Source organism: Lissotriton vulgaris, chromosome 10 (genome assembly GCF_964263255.1).
Source record: "Lissotriton vulgaris chromosome 10, aLisVul1.2, whole genome shotgun sequence".
Taxonomy (NCBI): Eukaryota; Metazoa; Chordata; class Amphibia; order Caudata; family Salamandridae; genus Lissotriton; species Lissotriton vulgaris.
This window is the reverse complement of record NC_141698.1, coordinates 923265169-923286267: the sequence shown is the minus strand read 5'-3', so window position 1 is coordinate 923286267 and position 21099 is coordinate 923265169. Positions and strand designations below refer to the sequence as shown.

The window sequence follows — 21099 nt, the reverse complement described above, 5'->3', positions numbered from 1 at the left end:
TTGACTTGATCGATTGCTGTTTATTGTTGACACGTTTACTATTCTGCCTGCCATTTTTCGCTGCTGGGAAATTGTTTGGCACCTGATCCTTCTATCCTCTATTATAAAATGAAAACCTCTTATATCCTGTTTTCCTAATTGTGCTGTTCAGTGGCCAAGAGTATACTAGCATGGAGAATCTGCTCCCCGAGGTGCTGCATGTGATTAAAAGTTGCTTTCTGTTACTCTAACTGCTTAGCGGCCGGCCCCCGGGGTTGTAGGCCCATACTTGTCTTTGGTTGAAACGTCAATAAAGGTTTAAAAAAAAAAAAAAAAAAAAAGTACAGGGAGTACACCCCTGTGCCTCTTTCTTGGACAGGAACGAGCTCTATTGCTCCTTTTTGCAGCACAACGGTGACTTCCTACTGCAATAAGTGCAAATGCTCGGCCGACATAGGACGGTTTCTTGGGGGCATGTTGGGTGGAGTGGATGTGAACTCCAGACAATAACCGTATTGGATAAGTTTCCTGACCCACCTGTCTGTGGTGATGGACTTCCAGACGGGCAGGAACTGCTGGAGTCTCCCCCCAACCGGTGTTGTATGGTCGGGGGGCAGTGACAAGGCGTCATTGTTTGCTGGTGGCAGAGGATCTGGAGCTGTTGTTTCCACGACCTCTGCCCTTGGCGCTGTTACCACGATATCCACCTCGACTCTTGTTGGTATATGTGGACTGAGTGTTGCCCTTGTAGTACTGCGTGGACTGGGAGCGATGGCCCCTGGTAACGCCTCTAGTGCTTGAGCGACGAAAAGACCCACCCCGAAACTGCTGGGACTGTAAGGCACCCATGGATTTCGCAGTCTCCGTGTCCTTTTTTATCTTTTCTAGGGTGGTGTCAACCTCCGGGCCAAACAGGTGATCTGGGTTGACTGTTTGGTTAAGGATGGTGGTTTGGATTTCTGGCTTAAATCCAGTGATTCTCAGCCAGGCATGTCGCCGTAGCATAACACTAGTGTTTATAGCTCTGGCAGCGGTATCAGCTGCGTCCAGAGCGCACTTAATTGAAGCGTTAGAGATTAACTTCCCTTCCTGAATCAGCATCTCAGCCACCTCCTTGTATTCATCAGGCAGGTGCTGCAACAGGGTCTCCAGTGTGTCGTAGTGTGCCCTGTCATAGCGCGCCAGAAGCGCTTGTGTGTTAGAAATGCACCAGATGTTGGCTGCCTGTGCTGCTACCCTCTTCCCCGATGCCTCAAAGACCTTGGATTCTTTGTCTGGGGGAGGAGCATCACCCGTAGTCTGAGAATTAGCCCTCTTCCGGGCATTCAAGACAACAAGAGAGTCCAGAGGCAACTGTCCTTTGATGTAGGTAGGATCAGTATTTATTTATTTATTTATTTATTTATTTTAGCACATTTATTGAGCGCTCTAATACCCGGAGGTGTCCTGGCGCTGGTTTGATAGGGCAAACGTGAGAGCGCAAGCTTACTGAGTGAAAAGCCATGTGTTGAGTCCTTTTCTAAAGGCCATCAGATTCTGAGTTTGTCTGAGCATGAGTGGAAGTTTATTCCAGGCCTCTGCCGCCCTAAGAGAGAAGCTCCTACCTCCCCATCGAGCTCTTTTGATTCTGGGGACCGTAACCAGGGCCAGTTCTCCTGACCTCAGGGTTCGTGCTGGTTTATGCCAGTGAAAGAGCAGTTTCATGTGTCTGGGGCCCATATCGTGAAGGGCCTTAAAGACCTTACACAAAGCCTTGAATGCAATTCTCTTCCGAATTGGCAGCCAGTGTAGAGCCACCAGGTCCTGGGATACCGACGCAAATTTGGGAGTGTCGGTGATCAGGCGGGCGGCTGCATTTTGCAACAGTTGGAGTTTGTTGAGTACACTCTGCTGGGCGTTTAACATCAGGCTATTGCAGTAGTCTAGACGCGAAAGCACTAGACCAGTGACAATGGTTTTCCTGTGTTTCTTCTCCAGGTAAGGGAGAATTTTTCTGATGGTTTTGAGGGTGTAATGGAGGGAGGAAGAGAGAGCGTTGATCTGAGGTTTAAAGGACAGAGAGCTGTCCACAAGAATGCCCAAGTTTTTCACTTTGTCAACCGGCACGGGGAGTGGTCCCATTTCATCTGGCCACCATCTCGGGGACCAGAAGTTCTCTCTGGCTCCAAAGAGCAGGACCTCTGTCTTCGAGGAGTTCAGTTTAAGGCAACTTTGTGCCATCCAGCATCCCACTTCGTGCATGCAGTTTTTGAATCTGTCTGCGGTGTTGTCAGTGTTGCCGGGTAGCAGGGACACCACAATCTGTGTGTCGTCGGCATAGGCCGTGAGTTGAAAACCGAACGATCTAATCACCGGGGCAAGGGTAGACACATAAACATTAAAAAGGGTAGGGCTAAGCGAAGATCCCTGGGGGACTCCACAGGGTAGGACAAATGACTGTGATTCGTGGTCTCCAAGCGCCACGAACTGTGTTCTATCGGACAGGAACGCCTGAAAGATTTTTAGTGCTTTTCCCTGGATTCCACAGGCCCTCAACCGGTCCACCAGTAAGTTATGGTGGACCGTGTCGAAGGCCGCAGAAAGATCCAACAGGATCAGGGCTGCTCTGCCTCCTGTATCCATCACTTGCCTTATGTCTTCCAAGGATTTGATCAGAGCGGATTCCGTGCTGTGTTCCGCACGGAAGCCGTGTTGGGAAGAATCAAGATGATCCCCTGTTTTTAGGAAAGTGCTTAGTTGGGCATTAAGGCTACCTTCTATTATTTTGGCAGGAAGGGGGAGTCCGGCTATTGGGCGATAGTTGTTCATATCCATGCTGTCTAAGTTAGGTTTTTTTAGCAGGGGCAGGATGGAGGCTCGTTTCCATCTGGAGGGTTATTCCCCTTTCTCCAGCATCTGATTAAAAAGGGGAGTGAGTGCCCTGGCAATGGCGTCTGGTGCTAGTTTGGCTATTGCAGTGGGACAGGGATCATGAGGGGAGCCTGATTTGATTTTTTGTATGCGACTCATGACGTCCTTTTCCATAATGGGTTCAAACTGTTGCAGACTGACCGCAGGTCTGGGGGAGTTTGGGTCCTCAGTCGAGGGGGAAGTCTTCACCTGGCTATCTAAGGAAAAGAAGATTTTCTCGACCTTTTCACGAAAAAAGGTAGCTAGGCTTTCACATAGTGCGAGACTGGAGGGAATTTCTATGGTTTTAGGGTTTGCTAGGGAAGAGACCGTCTGGAAAAGTTCTTTGGGGGTATTGCTGGCATCTTCAATTTGTTTGGATAGAAAGGCCTTTTTTGCTTGTAGGATACTTTCTTTATAGCGTCTTTGCTCGGAGTTGAGAATTTGTTTGTCCAGCTCGCTATAATTCATTCGCCAGACCTTTGAGCTTTTTACAACGTATTTTGTGTTCCCTGATTTGTTCAGTAAACCACGGGGTGGCCGGTTTCGTCCGGGTAGAGTGGGTGGTTTTTGGGGGGGGGGGGCAAGCGTAAGCAGGCCTGGTCCAGCCAGGCCGTGTATGAGCTGGCTGCTTCCTCCACGTTGTTAGGAAGAGAGGTCAGGGAATTTTTTAGTAAGTTATCCAGATCGTCCCCTTTTATGTTCTTCCATTTTCTGACTTGTCTCGGGACGTTTCTAGTGCTGGGTGGTTTTTCAGGGGTGGTGAGGGGAATATCGAAGTAAATTGCAGAGTGGTAGGACCAGGCGACTGGTAGGACCGAAGTAACTTTTAGACCGGGAAGATTTGAGAAAATCCCGTCTAGGGTGTGATCTGCTCTGTGTGTGGGGTCAGTTACCAGCTGCATCATATCTATCCCCTGCAGTAGGTCTAACAAGTCACGAGTGTCTGTGTCTGTATTGCATTCCAAATGGAAGTTAAAATCACCAAGAAGTGTGAACCTTTGGGTACTTGCTGCCGCTTCTAATAGTTTGCTTAAGGCTGTTAAAAATCGCATTTTCTCACCTGGGGACCTGTAAACAAGGCAGCCTATGAGGGACAAATGATTTGAGAGAGTAAAGTTGAAAAATAGCGATTCATCAAGGCCGGCGGGTCCGGGTTGAAAGGAGCCTCGAATGTTTTTATGGTGGATGATGGCAAGGCCACCCCCTCTCCTCTTGTCCCTGTCTTGAGTGTGGCAGACAAAGTCCTGGGGAGTGGCTTTCACTATATCTGGACCTGATGCTGCGTCCGTCCATGATTCAGTGATAAATGCTATTTTTATGTCCTCATCCTGAATTAACTCTGCTATTTCCGAGCTGTGTTTCACTAGCGATCTCGTATTGAGAAGGAGGCACTTCACCAGGGGGATATTTTTCCTAATGGGAGCTGTATTATGGTTTCCTTGGGCTGAAGTAGGAAGCCAGAGGGGTTTGGGCAGCTGTTGAACGCACTTGGGGCAGTGTGAAGATGTGAATGGGGCATTGGTCCCAGGTTCCCATACTATGCAGCCCTTGCTGGGGGGCTTAAAGTTTAAGGCCCAGAGTGTCTCTCTACTATAAGCCCGTTTGGGTATAGGGCTTAGATTGGGAGAGGCAGGGGGTCTGGCACTGGGCGCGGGACCGGCGTGGACGGGCGCAGACGGGCTCGCCTTTGGCGAGCCTTCGGCGTGCCGCCTGCGCGCCCGCTGCCCTCGTCCGCTGCGCTTCCTTGTGAGAGGAGTCAGCTAAAGAGAAAAGGGCGGGAGGGGCGGAGCACTGCACTGCTCGGACGTCTCCCAACCCAAAATGGCAGAACCCACTGGAGCAAGTCGCCTCCAATGCTGGGTTCGAGTACAGTGCCCAAACAGTGACAGAATTACAAATAATCACAGGCACACACAGGAGAAGTATTAAAAATTGTAGCACACAGGTGTAGTAATTAAAAAGGTAACAGAGCAGCAATCAATATGTTCTTTAAAAATATCAATGACTGACTTGTATTTCTTCTCAATCCTAGGGTTTATCACCCTCGCCCTGGTAGGTTCTTTAAAGATCTCAGCAGCATGCTTTAAAACACCTTTCAGCATAGGCAGAGTTGTAACAGTTTTTTCTGATACTGAGAAGGTATCAAAAAGGAAATCGACATCCACCGGGTCAGCCTAGAGCTGTACTTAGTGATTGTTAGCTGCCCGCTCAATGAGGGCATTGAAAGCTGCAGAGTCTTCTGTAGGGGACGTTTTTGCAGAAAAAAGTTGATGGTCTTGTCCTGATTGAGGATCCCCTGGGTCACCACCAGCTGCCCAGGGTTCGTTGGTATCCTCAGGGTCTGTATAGACAGGATAACTGTACTCATCCTCATCATCCCCCTCTCCAGCGTCCACATCCGAGTAAGTGGGCGAAACATTATGAGTCTGTGGGGAAAGTGGTTCCACCAAGGCTGGAGTGAAAGCAGAGTCCTTCTTTTTCTTGAGAGGGATCTTGTAAGACTCCATTGGGCGTTCTGGGGCGATTTTCCGCTTGTGGAGGGAAAGCTTGCCCGTTTCGGCATCGATGAAGTGTTCCTGATGCTCGTCCACTGAAGGTCGTCGAGGTCGCGGGCCGGGTACCACCGCTGACGACTTCGGCGCCGAGGAGACCTTTTCGGGCACGCCGGCGACTGCCTTAGGAGCGAAAGCCTTCGGCGCCGTCTTCGGCGGCAACGTGAAATGGATGGGCGTGGACGCCTTAAGTCGTTTCTCCACCGGTTTCGAAGGCGGAGGATCCTTCGGACCGAATGACGCGGTCCCGTCCCTGATGCGCTGCAGGGAGTCCGTCACCTTCTTGGTGAACGTGGCGGATGGGCGCGCCGGTTCAATGGAATCCCTCGAGGTCACACCTGGAGTCGACTCTCGGGGCGCGGTGCCCTTGGCCTTGTCCGTCTGACGCGGAGTCGCAAGAACCTTCGGCTCATCCAGCCGCTTCTTCGGGTCACCGAGAGTTTTCTTCGGGTCGCCGGCAGCCTTCTTCGGGTCGCTGAGGCTTTTACCGGCGTCGACGTGCTCGGCTCGACCACCTTCACTTTAGTCTTCGGCGCGGCAGACTTCGTCTCGACGCCCTTGACTTGAGCCTTCGGCTCGACAGCCACCTTCGGCTTCTTCGGCGCCGAGGTCTTCGAGGCCTTGGAGCCGACCAAAGTGATGAGCACTTTCGGTTTCGAGGACGGCACCTGCGCAGTATCTGGAGTCGAGACCCTAGGTTTTGCTTTCGGTTTCGTTTTACCAGGGAGTGCCTCGATAGCAATGTCCGTGGCCGAGCCCGAAGGCGGGGCCGTAGAACCCATAGTGAGATCTTGGGTAAGGCCCGAAGGCGATCCTTCGACCTGAGCCTTATAAATTGGCACGGCCCCAGAGTCAGTTTGAGGAAGCTCCTCATCCGAGCTATCCTCCATGGCCCCGAGGGCCCCGTCGTCGTCGTCCCCTACCTCGTCGACGACTTCTTCGGCCTCGAACATCTCTGCATCCGTGTCGTAGTCGACGTCCGACGTGGGGTTCGATTCAGAAATGTCCTTGATAGATTCGTCCTCGACATCCCCTGCATCGAAGATGTCCACAGGCGTCGGTGCAGCATGCTGGGCCTCCTGGCGCGCAGATCGTCGAAGCTAAAGCGTCTTCTTGGACCTGAAGCGTGAACAAGCCATACACTTGTCTTCATCGTGGTCCGGCGACAGACACTTGTTGCACACCGGGTGGACGTCGATGTGGGGATACTTCGAGTTGCAGACGGGACATCTCTTGAATGGACTTCGTTCCATGATGGACGTCGATAGGTCTGGACGGTCGATAGGTCTGGAGCGTCGACTGGGCCTTCCGCGCCGAGAGCACGCGGGTGTGGAGAATCCGGCTCGGAACCAAGCTGGAAGAACTAAGACCGAACGCAAGACTATACCGACGTATTAGACTAAAGACCTTTTGGTCTCAAGAAAGTTTTCTATTGATTCCGACAAGAGGGAATTCAAAGACATCCGTACCCAATGGCGGAAAAAAAAACAATCTGAGGATGGAGTCGATGCCCATGCGCACTGTAGTCCAGGGGAGGAGCCACCTATCTCGTGATACTTCGAAGACTCTTCCAGGACAACAATGTGCAATCATCCGGAACCAACACTAGGCGGCGATCTATGCACAGATATGAATTCAGCAGCCCACATGCCTCGAACAGTCGTAAACCAGTGAAGCAAAAAGCAAAAATCGGGGGTGACCATAGGATTGCAGACCCTACTCTCCTACAACATCTACTCCACAAACACCACTTTCCTCTAAGTCAGTAATAAAGCAATGGACGTCAAGAGTCTTGTATGACACCAAATCTTACTGTGCATCGGAGCAATGCTAACATGGGTGATGGCTGGATATCTATATCTATCTTTAAAGAAATCTGAGCAAAAATCGCACTCCAATGCTCAAAAAATCCGCTTCCAGCATTCTACAGTGTGACTCCTCTGCTAAGCTAGGACTCCTTAATTTTAGTTCAGTGCTGTAAACCGGATGTAGAAATTTGAAGCGTATTACTCTAAACCCTCCATTTGGAGTCATCATCACTGTCTGAGAACAGCAATCAGGCCATTTGTTATCTGTGATAGTGTGGCGAAGAGCATTTTCCCAGCAAGATCTTATCTTAGGTATCACAATGCTCGTTTAAGGTCCAGGGAAGACATTGCTTGGCAGTTCAGGCTGGACTGTTCCCATGAGGCACAGGGTCAGACTGATTTTCATATAGCCATGTCGTAACCGGGGTGGTGGAGTGAGCTAAAGAATGATGATGGATTAAACCCAGATCAGTTGATTGGGGGCGAGTGCTTGCAATGTTCAACACTGTCCATCATCCCCTTTGGGTTTGCTCAAATCTATTCCCTACATTTCTTTTCCATCCACCTTTAACAAACACAGAGGAACAGGCAGTCCGATAATGGGTGAGGGCACTCCATGCCCTCTTTGAGCAAATTAAGAGCATATAGTTAGTTTAATCCCGTTGATAGGTTCCAAAGAATAACCATATCTATGCATTAAACGTGCTAATTTCTGCTAAACTTGTTAAATCTTTAGAAATGAAAGACCAATTTGGTTAAAAACGTACTTTCAGTAAAAAAAAAAAAAGGCAGCATGACGAACAGGTGAGAAACCAACAAAAAAACAAGTAAACAAAATTTAAGAACTATAGGCTGGCGAAGTGGAAAATGGATGTATTGTTAGAAACTGACATACAGAGAAGACAAATAGCAATTCAGGAACATTGAAACTTTTAATGTTTGAGTGAACTTAAACATCAAAGGCACATGCTAGACGATCAACAGAAAACAAAGTTCACACTTTTTGACAGAATGAGACACTTGAATTAGAGATCTGAATTTACCCTAACGAAGTATCGCATGATCCTGTTCTGGAAGTCTCCAGGAGGTAGAAGTAAGTACAGTAAAATCTCACACAGATCTTTCAGGAACCCTATTGACGACACAGAAACAAGCAAGGTTAAAAAAATTCCATTAATAAGTGGAGCATAAAGAAATTAATTTCTAGATGTGGAACACCAGTAATAAAAAGCAAACAGTTCATATAAGAGAAGTCTTCCTACACGTTATTAAAATGCGGCATGCCATCCCCTATATCCGTTCCTCAGGAACAAAAAGCCTGTGAAAACGTACTCCCACCTAAGCTATCACACAAATTGTTAGTTCTGGCCAATTGTATTTCAGTGAATGCGGTCAGCCTCCAACACGCTCTAATGAACGACAAGAAAATAAAACATTGCACAATTTTAAGAATGTTCTTTTATAGTTTAAATATTACCATCATCTGAGCTGCATATATAGAACAATTAAAAGAAATCACATTGTGTACTCAAGCTCATTAACGATTACGGCATTTAAATGGAAGTTAAGAAATTGGAATCGGAGAGATTATCGAGAAAATCAGGTAGGATTTGCTAACTATATAAGAATGGCAAAGAAATTTGAATAAGCAGCAATTAATATCACATAATCACAACAGTACTGTTCGTACACGGTCAAAGAAAAATACAGAACAAAGCATATCATTGAAAAATCAGAAATGCCTCTTACTTCTACCCACCGCAAACTAGTAGTCCGGCATCTGACTGGAGCATGCATCCATTCTTGCTGTTGGAATTGGAGGTGGGAGGGAAACGGTTGCTCCTCTGGAGCCCGTCTATTGTGATACAAAAGAAAGGGGCCCCAAATTCTTTCAAATCGTTGTACTTTATTTCTCCATTTTGGCGTCAACTTTCCAACGCAAAAAGAACTCTCTATGGGGACACAGGTTAAGAAGGTTGCAGCGACCTGTTTCGGACTACTTAGAAACATTCGGAAAATTCTAGACAGGATTCCTACACAGTTTAGGAAGACAGTGGTCCATTCCTTAGTCACCTGGCGGTTAGATTATGGAAACTCATTGTTCATAGGGGCACCTAAATTTGTAACCCACAGGCTGCAGATGGTTCAGAATGCAGCTACAAAGATGCTGTGCAGTGTCCCTACGTGGGAGGTAGTGAAAAGGCACTTAATCAAAATTCATTGGCTCACTGTAGAGGCCTGAATAAATTTCAAAATACGGGTCATCACCCAAAAAGCTTGCCATAAGTGAGGTCCCCATAAAATCAAGAGGCTAGTATCTAGTATCTCCTTACATCCCAAACAGGCGGCAGCGAGGCACGGAGAAACTTCTAAAACCAACAAAGGTCAGGAGGGAGGGATGGAGAGGAAGATCTTTCTCCCACCTTGCTCTTAAACTCTGGAATTCTTTACCACTGGAATATAGGCTGATGGATAAAGAAGGAGTAGTTTCTGTCCTATAACTCCAGTCAGTTCTGTAGTAGGGGTATCTCCGTTATAGTCATAATCTAGTGAATAGTCTCGCCCATGTGCGTAGACCCCAGAGCAATCAAAAATAATCTCTTAAATTGTCAAAAAATGCAGAACTGCAAAGACACTTAAGAGAGAATTTAAAGACAGAAAATGCAGCCTATATCCACAGGCTACACTGTCCAGTACTTCAACTAGAAATTCCACCAAAAATCCACAAACAGCACAGCCTGCCCAGTTTCCTCCACAGAGAAACTTGCCTCTACCAGCAAAAGCCTCTGGAATGATAGAGAGGAAGGTATGGACAGACAGACAAGCCCCATAGGCTGCCATTATGTGGCTCAAACAGGATACTATGCCTTTAAGAAAACTTTCCAGAACTTCTCCCAGTATCCCAGAATGCACAGCAGGTCCCTTTTACTTTCAGTTCTTTTTGAAGGCGCAACACGCCAGACCTGTAGCATTCCTTCCATGAATATATTTCTCCACCGGGGAGGAGGGCGGGCGCTTATGACTATAACAGACATACCCCTACTAGAGAACTGGAGTTACAGGACAGAAACTACTCCTTCGGTAGTAGGGGATCTCTGTGCATAGTCATAATCTAGTGAATAGAATGGCAAGCCCGTCCCCACACCAAAGCGGCGGTGGAGAATAAAGAATTAACACCACTACTGTGCGAACAGATTTCGCAGAGAAGCCTGCCCAACCAGAGCGTCTCTCCTGGCATCAGCATCCAGACAGTAATGCTTAGCAAAGGTATGGACCGACTTCCAAGTGGCCGCCTTGCAGATTTCTGCAATTGGAACATTACTTAGCAAAGCAGTCGTGGCAGCTTTGCCCCTGGTGGAATGAGCCTTAGATTGACCTCCTAAGGTCTTATTAGCCTTTTGGTAACACAATTGTATACAGAACACAATCCACCTAGAGATGGACTGTTTGGAGGTAGCAAGACCGGTCCTGACTGATCCATAATTGATTAACAATTGGTCTGACCTACGAATATCTTTGGTTTTATCCAGATAAAATTTCAACACCCTCCTAACATCCAGGGAATGTAGAGACCTTAACGCTGGAGATGAAGGATTCTGAAAAAACGTAGGCAAAGTTATGGTCTGGTTGACATGAAAATCAGAAATAACCTTGGGAAGAAATTTAGGGTGAGTACCCATAACAACCTTAGCAGCATGAAATACAGTATAAGGTTCTTGGCAACACAACGCCTGAATTTCACTCACCCTGCGGGCCGATGTGATGGCCACGAGGAATGCCGCCTTCCAGGACAGGTGCTGCAACGAAGCTTTATTAATAGGTTCAAAAGGCTTCATCAATCTGGACAGCACCACATTCAATTCCCATGAAGGCGAAGGAGGGAATACTTTCTTCAAGCCTTCCAAAAAATCTTTGATCACAGGGATCTGGAAGAAGGAAGTCTGTGAAGGGCATTTCCTGTAGGCAGTCAGTGCAGCGAGATGAACCTTAATGGAATGGAAATTAAGGCCAGACTGCGCCAAATGTAGAAGATAAGGAAGGATGACATCTTCCTTACACGTTGTAGGGTCATAGTTCTTGGACTTGCACCAGATGCAGAATCTCTTCCACTTGTAAGCATAGGAAGTCCTAGTGGAAGGACGCTTAGCCTCCTTCAGTATGTCCCTACAATCTTCTGGTAGATTCAAATGGCCATATTGCACTCTCTCAGGAGCCATGCAGCCAAACTCAAAGACGAGAGGTTCGGGTGCACCATCTGCCCCCGAACTTCGTGAGAAGGTCCGGTCTGCAGGGCAGCCGTATGTGAGGAAGGAGAGACTGGTGAAGCAGGTCCGTGAACCACCACTGTCTGGGCCATTCCGGTGCAATCAGTATCATCCGCGCCCTGGACTGGGACAGCTTGATGAGCACCGCCTGAATCAGGGGAATGGGTGGAAAAGCGTACAGAATGCTGTTCGACCAGTCGATCCATAGGGCATTCCCCAACGTCCCCTGTTGGTAGTACCTGGATACGAAGTCTCAGCATTTGCTGTTTTCTGCGGTGGCGAACAGATTAACGTCTGGAGTCCCCCACCTTGCGAAGATTCTCCTAGCACTTCGTCGTTTATGACCCATTCTCCGCTGAACACCACTGTTAGAACTGGCTATTTCTGGTTGGCTAAGGCTGACGCCAAAGCTAGGCAGAACCCACCATTCTAGTCAGGGCAAGGGAGTCACACGCCAAGATAACCCCTGCTCACCCCCTTGGTAGCTTGGCACGAGCAGTCAGGCTAAACTCGGAGGCAATGTGTAAAGCATTTGCACCAGCACACAACAGCAACAACATACTAGGCACACCACAAAAGGAACTCCACACAAGGTTATATAAAAATAACTTCTGTATTGTCAAAATACATCAGATAGAAATCACACATGTACATTGTGCCAACTGGCACGGGCAATATTCACAAGGGATTATGTACAGGACAGGGCCACATGGGCCACTGTCAGAATCAACACTTTTAGGAATAGCACTTCTAGAACTTAGAATAAGTGTAGCACAAAATAACAGTTATAAATCACATCCAGTAACTACTGGGAACAGGTAAGTACCACCTACACAACCCTAAACATCTTAGGAGAATGTCACGCAGGGAACCAGGACCTCACTAGGACCACCTGTATTAGAAAGAACAACCACCTAAGAATAAAATACATTTAGGGGTATAAACAAGAACACATTACCCATGATGCATGAAACACATTCAGAGGAGTAGTAAAGGAAAACACATGAAGCCTAAAAACATTCAGAGGTGTACGACAACCACCTAAGTATCACACAGCGTTTAGGGGTCTAGGAAAGAACGCATTACCCATGATGCATAAATATACATTCAGAGGAGTAGTAAAGGGAAACACATGATGCATAAACCTACACATTCAGCGGTGTTAAGAACAAGGCACATGATGCATCACAAACACATTCAGAGGTGCAGCGCTAGGAGACACATGACGCTTAAAACATTCAGACGTGCAGCGCAGGGAAAGAAAGACACATGATGCATAAAAACATTCAGAGGTGCCCCAACACAACTCAATAGCGCAAAAACACACAGTAGACAATTACCATCCTAAACATAGCAGGTAACCACATTGCGCAAAACTTACATAGGCCACCACCTGTGGCAGTCCCTAGGCCAACTGGCCTTGTTGGGGCTAAGACGCCCTGTGTCCAAATGTCAGGGCGTGCTGGCATGCAGCGCCAGTCCAAGCACAAGCCTAAACGTAGCAGCTGCCCACAAAGTGCTGGGCAGCTGAGGACTCAAATCTGTGGCCTGGGCTCTCAGTAGCCCTTGAAAATACAACTTCGCCACTCTGAGCCACACAGGCTCTGAACAAATATGCCCCCTGAGCCTAGCAGGCTCTGTAAACAGCTGTGGGGGGGTCGTTGGAGCTCCCCTCGGGGGCTCGACATCAAGGAAATGCCCCCAGAGCCTATCTAGGCTCACCAAACAAAAATGCGGGGGTCGTTGGAGTCCCTCTCGGAGGACTCAGCCTCAAGGAGATGGCCCAGGAGCCCTCTCCGGGCTCTACATACGTTGGGGCGGCCCACTGTCATCCGGGGCCGCCCTGACTCTGTCTCCATTCGGCACCGCCAGCAACATCACGGAGCCCCCCAGCCCTCTCAACTCACCGGGCTGTTCTCGGCGGAGCTCCTCTACGCAGCGCGGGATTCTTCTCTTCTCCGCCAGCTGGCGGCCTGGACTTGCGGCGGGGGCGGGCACAGGCAATGTGCCCCGCGCCCCCACCGCACTGCTCCACCGCCTCTCGGGTTCCCTCCAGACCACGGGAGCCCCGCCTCAGCCCGCGATGCTTCTTCTCCGCTTCTCCTACGGGGCTCCCTCCGCACACGGGAGCCCCGCACCAGCCAGCACTTCTCCTCCGGGGCTCCACGCGTACCCGGGCGGAGGCGGGACTTCCGGCCGGCCGCGCCAGGATTGGCCGGCCGGCCAACCACTTCTGGGATGCAGCGGGCTGCGCGGCGGCCCTTCCTCAGCACTTGCGGGCGGGCGGACAGTATCCGAGGGGTGGGCTCCCTCGAGATTAATAACACAAACGGGCATAAGCGGCGTGGGCAGCCGCAAAGTTAGAAATAAAGCACTCTCAAGCGCCATAGGACCATCGACAGCCCTCCAAGCGCTAGAAAGAAAAATAAAGCGCTCCTAAGGCAGCATCACAGGGTGCTCAGAGGGACAAAGGCTCCACACTTCCCCCAGTGCTATAAGTCCAAAGAGGCAGCACATAGCCCCCATCAGGAGATGACCCCTACAGCAAGAAGGGTCCAAAGAAGTCCTGGAGCATCCAGATGGAGCACAGCAGCTCCCAGCAAGGCAATTCCTCCAGCATCCGGGGATCCAGAGGCTGGGCAGGGCCCAGGGAGGCAAGCCTTCCTCCTGGGCCCAAGCAGCAGCATGCCCCTGGTTTGATTCAAGTGGAAACAAGAACATTTTGGAAGGGGACACAGCCCCTTTTTAGACTATAAAATCCTTTGTCTAAAGGATGCAGGCAGTGTGAGAACCAGCTAGAACTGGTTATAGGGAACTCCTTTCAGTGTGAGGGGCAGAGGCGACAGTCGCCCAGCAGGAGGTGGAGCCAGCATTGTGGCAGGCAGGCACAGCCTTCTTCACTCCCAGGTGCTATCTCCTCCCACTTCCCTGGCAGCAGATGCAGCCTTTTATCCACGGGTTGACTCAGGCAACCTCCTGGGGCTCCTCAGCACCTTTCACCCTCAAACCAGACAGTCAATCCACAAGCAGGCCCAGGCACTCTTGGACCAGGCTCACCAGCCAATCACATGCCAGACACAAATTACCCAAATATGCCAACTTCTAAAAGTGGCACTTCTACACTAGACACAGTCATGCCGCATATATCATTACGCAGCATTCAATCTCACGAGTTTGTACATACATGTGCACTCCCCACACATCAGGAACTACCATGGGAATACATATTCCCCATTCATTCCTATGGGAGGGCAGGTCACTCACCACACATACACAGAGAGCTCAAGCACTTTACACTGTACCACAGTGAAAAATTGCGCAGAGGCCTAAAATCGCCAACACCAGGTCAGAGAAACAGGCAAGGAAAAAGCAAAAAGTCTCGGGGTGAACCTGCCAAAAGGGCCAGGTCCAACAACCACCACTTCAGAAACTGTAGAGCATGCAGAGACAGTCGTATCTTGTCGTTCCAAGAACCTGTCCTCTGATCCCACTGAACCTCCAAGCACTCCTGCAGTGGTCTCATGTGCAGCCGTGCGTGAGGCGTGAGGAAGATACAAGAGGCCTTCGACCCCAGTAGAGAAGACACCGTCCTCACTGTTGTAGATGGAACGGCCATAAGAGCCTGAGCCTTCCGAAGGAGACTTGCTTGCTGACAGCGTATTGATGGAGGTTCCCAAGTACTGTATGCATTGGACTGGAGTCGGGACAGACTGGGACATGTTGATGTGCAACCCCTGCTTGTTCAATAGAACGCACGTCTTCTGGAAGTGTGCTTGAGCTTCCGAGAAGGAGGAGGCCTTGATCAACCAGTCGTCCAGGTACAGGTAGACAAACACCTTGTTCTTCCACAGGTGTGCAGCTACTACTGCCATGCACTTCGAGAACGTCCTGGGCGCAGACTTCAGCCCGAATGGCAGTGTATTGATAATGATTGGCGCCGACTTGGAATTGCTGGACCTTCCTGTGTTTCTGTGCAATGGGCACATGGAAGTATGCATCCTGTAGGTCTATAGCACAAAGCCAGTCTCCCTGTTGCAGCTGACAGTAAATCTGCTGCAACGACAGCATGCGAAATTTCTCTCTGCGAATCCACTTGTCCAGAATGGGCCTGAACTCGTTCTTGTCCTTCTTGCGAACCAGAAAGAACCGAGAGTACAGACCTCTTCCCCTTTGAGGCGGAGGTACGTCTTCTATCGCCCTTTTCCTTAATAGGATGTCAGACTCAGCCTGGAGCTTACGCAGCTGAAGCTGCGAGCTCACCAGCGGAATAGCTGGAGGCGGGCTGGTGAACCGAAGACTGTATCCATTGCAAACAATATTCAGAATCCACTTGTCCTGAGTAATTTTTCTCAACTCTGCCAGAAAAAAATTGAACGCTTCCCCCCACCGGAGTGGGTAACGGATGTAGGGGAAGTAATCGCTCAGGGCCTAGACCCAGCCGGGCCCTTGGTGCTGCTGCGGATTGTTGGCCTCCTCTGCCCTTCTGGCGCTTCTGGAAGGGCTTCCGGAACTGCTGCTGCTGGTGTTGCTGCTGTCCTAAAGTCTGCCCTCGCCCTCTGCCTGAGGCCCCAAACTGCCTCTGGAACAGGTGGTAGGTGTTAGTCTTCTTCTTCTCAGCTTCTCTAAACCGACAGCCGTCAGGGTTTCGGCTTCTGCTTTCATACGGGCCATTTCATATCCGCATGGTTGCCGAACAGGGTTTCCCCCGAGAAAGGCACGTTGGCCACCCGATGTTGTGCCTCCGATTTGAGTGAGGATGAGGCTAAGCCAAGCGTGACGCCGTTGGTTGATGCCGTTGCAGTATCCATGCGCCGCCAGGAGGGACACATCAGCAGCCACGCTGATGATCTGGTTCGACACCAGCATCCCCTCATTTAATATCTCCAGAAAGTCCTCTCTCTTGTCACGAGGAAGGAGCTCAGCGTACTGCTGGAGGGACTCCCATAGGGCACGATCATATCGCCCCAGCAGAGCCCTGGCACTTGCAGCCTTCATGGTGGTAGATGCTATCCCACAGACCTTTCTGCCCGCCGAGTCCAGCCAACGGCTGTCCTTATCAGGCGGTACTGTCGAAGGAGTGGTGGCATGCTGCTTCTTAGCCGCTGTCACGATAACGGAGTCTGGTGTCGGGTCCATCTGAAGAAAAGCCTGGTCAGATTCCGGAGCCCGGGATTTCTTAAGGAGCCTGGAGGGAGCTGCCTTCGTCACCGCCGGAGTGAGAAACAATTCCGTGGCTGGCTCTACCAATCCAGGAGCCAACGGCAGCAGCGGTCGAGACAGATGCTTCTTGTGGAGCGTTTCGAAGATCACGGACGTCGTAGCTGTTGGCACCGTCACCGTGATCCCTAGCTTAGCCGCACCCCTCAACAGCACTTCCTGGAAAGAGACGATGTCGTCAACGGGCGACACCCTCGTCCCTGGAGATTCCGACAGCGTCTGCGAATAGTCCCTGGCGGATGAATCAGTGCAGGATCTGGATCTGCGCCTCCTGTGGCGTCGCCTAGATCGAGAGGACGAACGGCCACGGCTCCGCGTTCTCCCTCTCCGGCCGGAACGGGAGCGTTATCTTCTCGGCCTCGGCCGATCCGCCGGCCTCGCAGGAGTAGGCGATGGCGGCCTGACCAGGAGCCTCAGCTGAGGGGTCCCCTTAGGCGGCTTGGATATCGTGGCAACGAGGCTGCCGCGGTGGAGCCATAGGTGGTCCAGACGGTGGACACGGAGGAACGGAATGAGGAGGAGGCGGTGGCGGAAGTTGAGGCGGTGGTGGTGGCTGAGGAGGAGCCGGCCTATGAGGCGGTGGTGGAGGTAGAGGCGGAGTGGGGGTCCGCGGAGGCGGTTCCCTTGGCAAAGGAGGAGGGGTAGGCGACCTAGGTTTAGTAGGTGTATACACCACTGAGTACACCGAGCCCGGTGACTCTCTTCCTTGGCGGAGGCGATAGAGAACCAATCGGTGACCTCCTAGCGCCAGGACTCCTCCTGCGCTTCTTTGGCGTCCAAGAACGCCATCCCGACGTCGAGGAAATTCTTCTCGACGGCGAACGCCTCCTCGACGGCGAACGCCTCCTCGACGGCGAACGTCTACGGCAGGCCTTCGAATTCCTCCTCGACGTCGAGGATCCTCTCCACGCCGACCTTCTCCTCTTCGCCGATGGCGAACGGCGGTGTCGCCTCGACGGCGAGCGCCGACGCCGGGCCTTTTCTCGACGTCGAGGACTCAGCGATGACGTCCACGATGAAGATGACGATGACTTCGACAGTGGTCTGTTCAGCTCCCTCGACGTCGACAGAGCCTTGGGGAAATGGGGAACACACAGCTGTCATCACCCTCGACGCCGTAGTCGACGCAATCGACGCTGGCGGAGGATGGGGACGCTTGCTGGACTTCCTGCCCCTGGGGAGCCCCCCAGAGGCCTCAGCATGGGCAGATCAAGCATGCCCTGACCCACCTTGTGCCTTCTGACATCCGTCTTCGAGGCCTTGGAGCCTGATTTTCATCCTCTCTCTCAGGGTCCTAGCTGAGAAGGTCTGGCAGATGTCACTCCTCTGGGACATGAGAGGAGGGAAGGCAGACGATGCACACTCCATGTGGGTCGGATTTGGCCTTCTTCCTATCACACTCTGGGCAATTGTCAAATAAGCCGGGCATTTTGACAAAACAGGGCACCCACAGGGAAGAAAAAAGGCTTAGTACTTTAAATAAAAGCACTACAACACTAGAAAAGTGAAAAAATCACCAAATAAACCCTTGAAAGGGAGAGCTCAATGCTCAAGGGTCCTGCTTGCAGGACCCATAAAAAAGAACTGAAAGTAAAAGGGACCTGCTGTGCATTCTGGGATACTGGGAGAAGTTCTGGAAAGTTTTCTTAAAGGCACAGTATCCTGTTTGAGCCACATAATGGCAGCCTATGGGGCTTGTCTGCCCATACCTTCCTCTCTATCATTCCAGAGGCTTTTGCTGGTAGAGGCAAGTTTCTCTGTGGAGGAAACTGGGCAGACTGTGCAGTTTGTGGGTTTTTGGTGGAATTGCTACTTGAAGTACTGGACAGTGTAGCCTGTGGATACAAACTGCATTATCTGTCTTAAAAATAATCTCTTAACCCCTTCACTGCGGGGGTAATTCCCCCCGCTGTGCTGGGGGCGGGGCGCGCACATGCTCATGACGAGCTCAGCTCGTCATCAGGCACGGCGCTCCGGTGCTCATGACGAGCTGAGCTCGTCACAGCTGCACCCGTTCCCGTGGAACGCTTAGCACAGCAGGGGAATTATCCCCGCGTGTGAACGTTCCACGGCTCATGACGAGCTGATCTCGTCATTAGCACCGGAGCGCTGTGCCTCATGACGAGCTCAGCTCGTCATGAGCATCGATGGTGTTAAGTTGTCAAAAAATGCAGAACTGCAAAGACACTTAAGAGAGAATTTAGATTGCTCCGGTGTCAACGCACATGGACGGGACTATTCACTAGATTAGGACTATAACAGAGATCCCCTACTACAGAATTACAGTTCCGCAAAGTGATCAAAATCTAGTTGTTTAAGCAATACGCAATACCTCGAAGACCCGGCCAACCCCTATCAGTTAGGTGACCTTTTAGTGGGAAGCCTTAGGGCAGTCATGCGCTCTATAAATCCCATAACAATTGGACAGAATGTTTAACAATGTCAAAATTCACTCCCAGTAAAGCAATCATGGCCTAAATCCATTGTTATGTTGCTCCTCATGCCAAACCAGCCATATGCAAATCAGTCAGAGCATGTGCCCAATGGAAAAGGTCCAGCCCGAGCTGCCACGCCAGGTCCTTTCTGGACTAGAAACTTACATCCTGCGACCATTTTCAGGGTTTCACCCCTATCAGTCAGGATAACTTGTCCCAGTGGCATGGATAGCACGGGACCCACGTCTGGGCATATCCGCCCCACTCTGCGTGACAATTGCAAAAAGAACAACTGATTAATAGTGTTGGACTTGGCCCTTTTTCCCTAAAACGTTTCGCTTTTCCCCCTGGCCGTTGACCATGTGGGAGAAAATACCTGCTGCGCAATGGCATGCACAGATTTATTTGTGCTGTTGTGAAGAAATGCTACTTTTAAAATGGATGCCATGGCTGTGTGTTGTGCCGCCTGACTGAGGTGGGTTACCAGCCTAGTTGTTTGTTTCCCAGCAACCCTAGCTTTTGGAGGGAAGCCTGGCACACAGGGTGCTCTACACCTCCCCCTAAACCAGTTGGAACCAGTTCCCCAAGACACCTTCCAGAAGCTTCTGGCACTGTCTGGTAGGTGGGGTGAGGAGCGTATAAATAGCGGAGCTGGGATGCCATGTGCTCAGACTGAGCATGGACTTGAATGAAAGGGGAGCTACTTCCAGAAAGTACCGCAGCATGGGCCTGTGTGCTGGCCCCTGTGCCCCACTGATCCCGCTCTGCTGTCCACAGGGCTAGTGAGAGCCCCCTTACTGGACTGAAGACTGCTGACCCAGGAGGAGTGCCAATTTATGGGGGAAGAACGGTGGCCCTGTACTGATGAGTTCCCACTGACTGCTGATCTTGCCCAGTAGGGCCTGACGCTCTCCTACCTAGCGCCTCAGGAACGCCACAACTTTGCCTTGCGTGCTGAACAGCGCCTGGAGAAGAACTTAGCAGATTTCTTTCTCCACAAAATCAAAAAGATCTACACTTTTTTTACCCATCCTGTCATCCCGTCCGAGAATCCTCTTGAACCTGGGCTTCAGCCCCCAACCACACTTGATCACTTCCCTCTTCTAGACCCAACCAATCTAGAATCTATCATGCATCAGGTAAAATCCGGCTCCTCTAATTACCCCGCACCACCACGAACCCTACTCTCAGTCACTAATCACATTCTACCAACCATTCTAGAACTACTCAATGCTTTCCTATCCACCGGCATTGTCCCACTCCAATGGAAGCGAGCCATGGTCAAAGCCCTCCAAAAAAAAAAAACTTAGATCAAAACAACCCCTCCAATTACCGACCCATCTCCCTGCTGCCTTGGCTAAGTAAAATCCTGGAAAAACATGCCAATACCGTGCTAACAGAGTTCCTAGAGTCCAACAACCTCTTAGACTCCACCCAGACTGGGTTCCGCCCTCTCCATGGGACTGAAACCACCCTGGTCGCAGTAACAGAGGAAGCCAGGAGGATCCTGGACAATGGAGGCTCAGCAGCCATCATCCTCCTCGACCTAAGTGCCGCCTTCGAAACTGTAAGCCATAACATCCTACTGCACCGACTTAGCAGGAAGGGATTCTCAGGAACGGCAATCACCTGGTTTAAGTCTTTCCTCTCCAACCGTTCCTTCCAGGTTTTTGAGGGTGACTACACCTCTCCCAACAAGCCCCTTAGCTGTGGCGTCCCGCAGGGCTCCTCCCTGAGCCCCACACTATTTAACATATACATGAGCCCCCTAGCTGAGGGGCTCAGAGTAAAAATCATCACCTACGCGGACGACACTCCGCTAAGGGTGGCTCCTAATCCTCCGCAAGCCACACCCTCCAGCCTGAAGAACTGCCTGGAAGCAGTCACCGACTGGATGACATCTTCGCTCCTTAAATTAAATGGGGACAAAACGGAGCTCATGCTCCTTGGC

General features: G+C 50.6%; 1 protein-coding gene across 10 annotated transcripts in view; it reads right to left on the bottom strand.

The window, feature by feature from the left end:
- SNX13 (sorting nexin 13) overlaps window positions 1–21099 on the bottom strand; it is a 598803-nt gene that overhangs the window by 354271 nt on the left and 223433 nt on the right. For all 10 annotated transcript variants that reach the window (XM_086941899.1, XM_086941902.1, XM_086941894.1 and 7 more), the window contains one exon: window positions 8275–8363. In XM_086941899.1, coding sequence (XP_086798025.1) covers window positions 8275–8363 — 89 coding nt within the window. The remainder of the gene's footprint in view (window positions 1–8274; window positions 8364–21099) is intronic.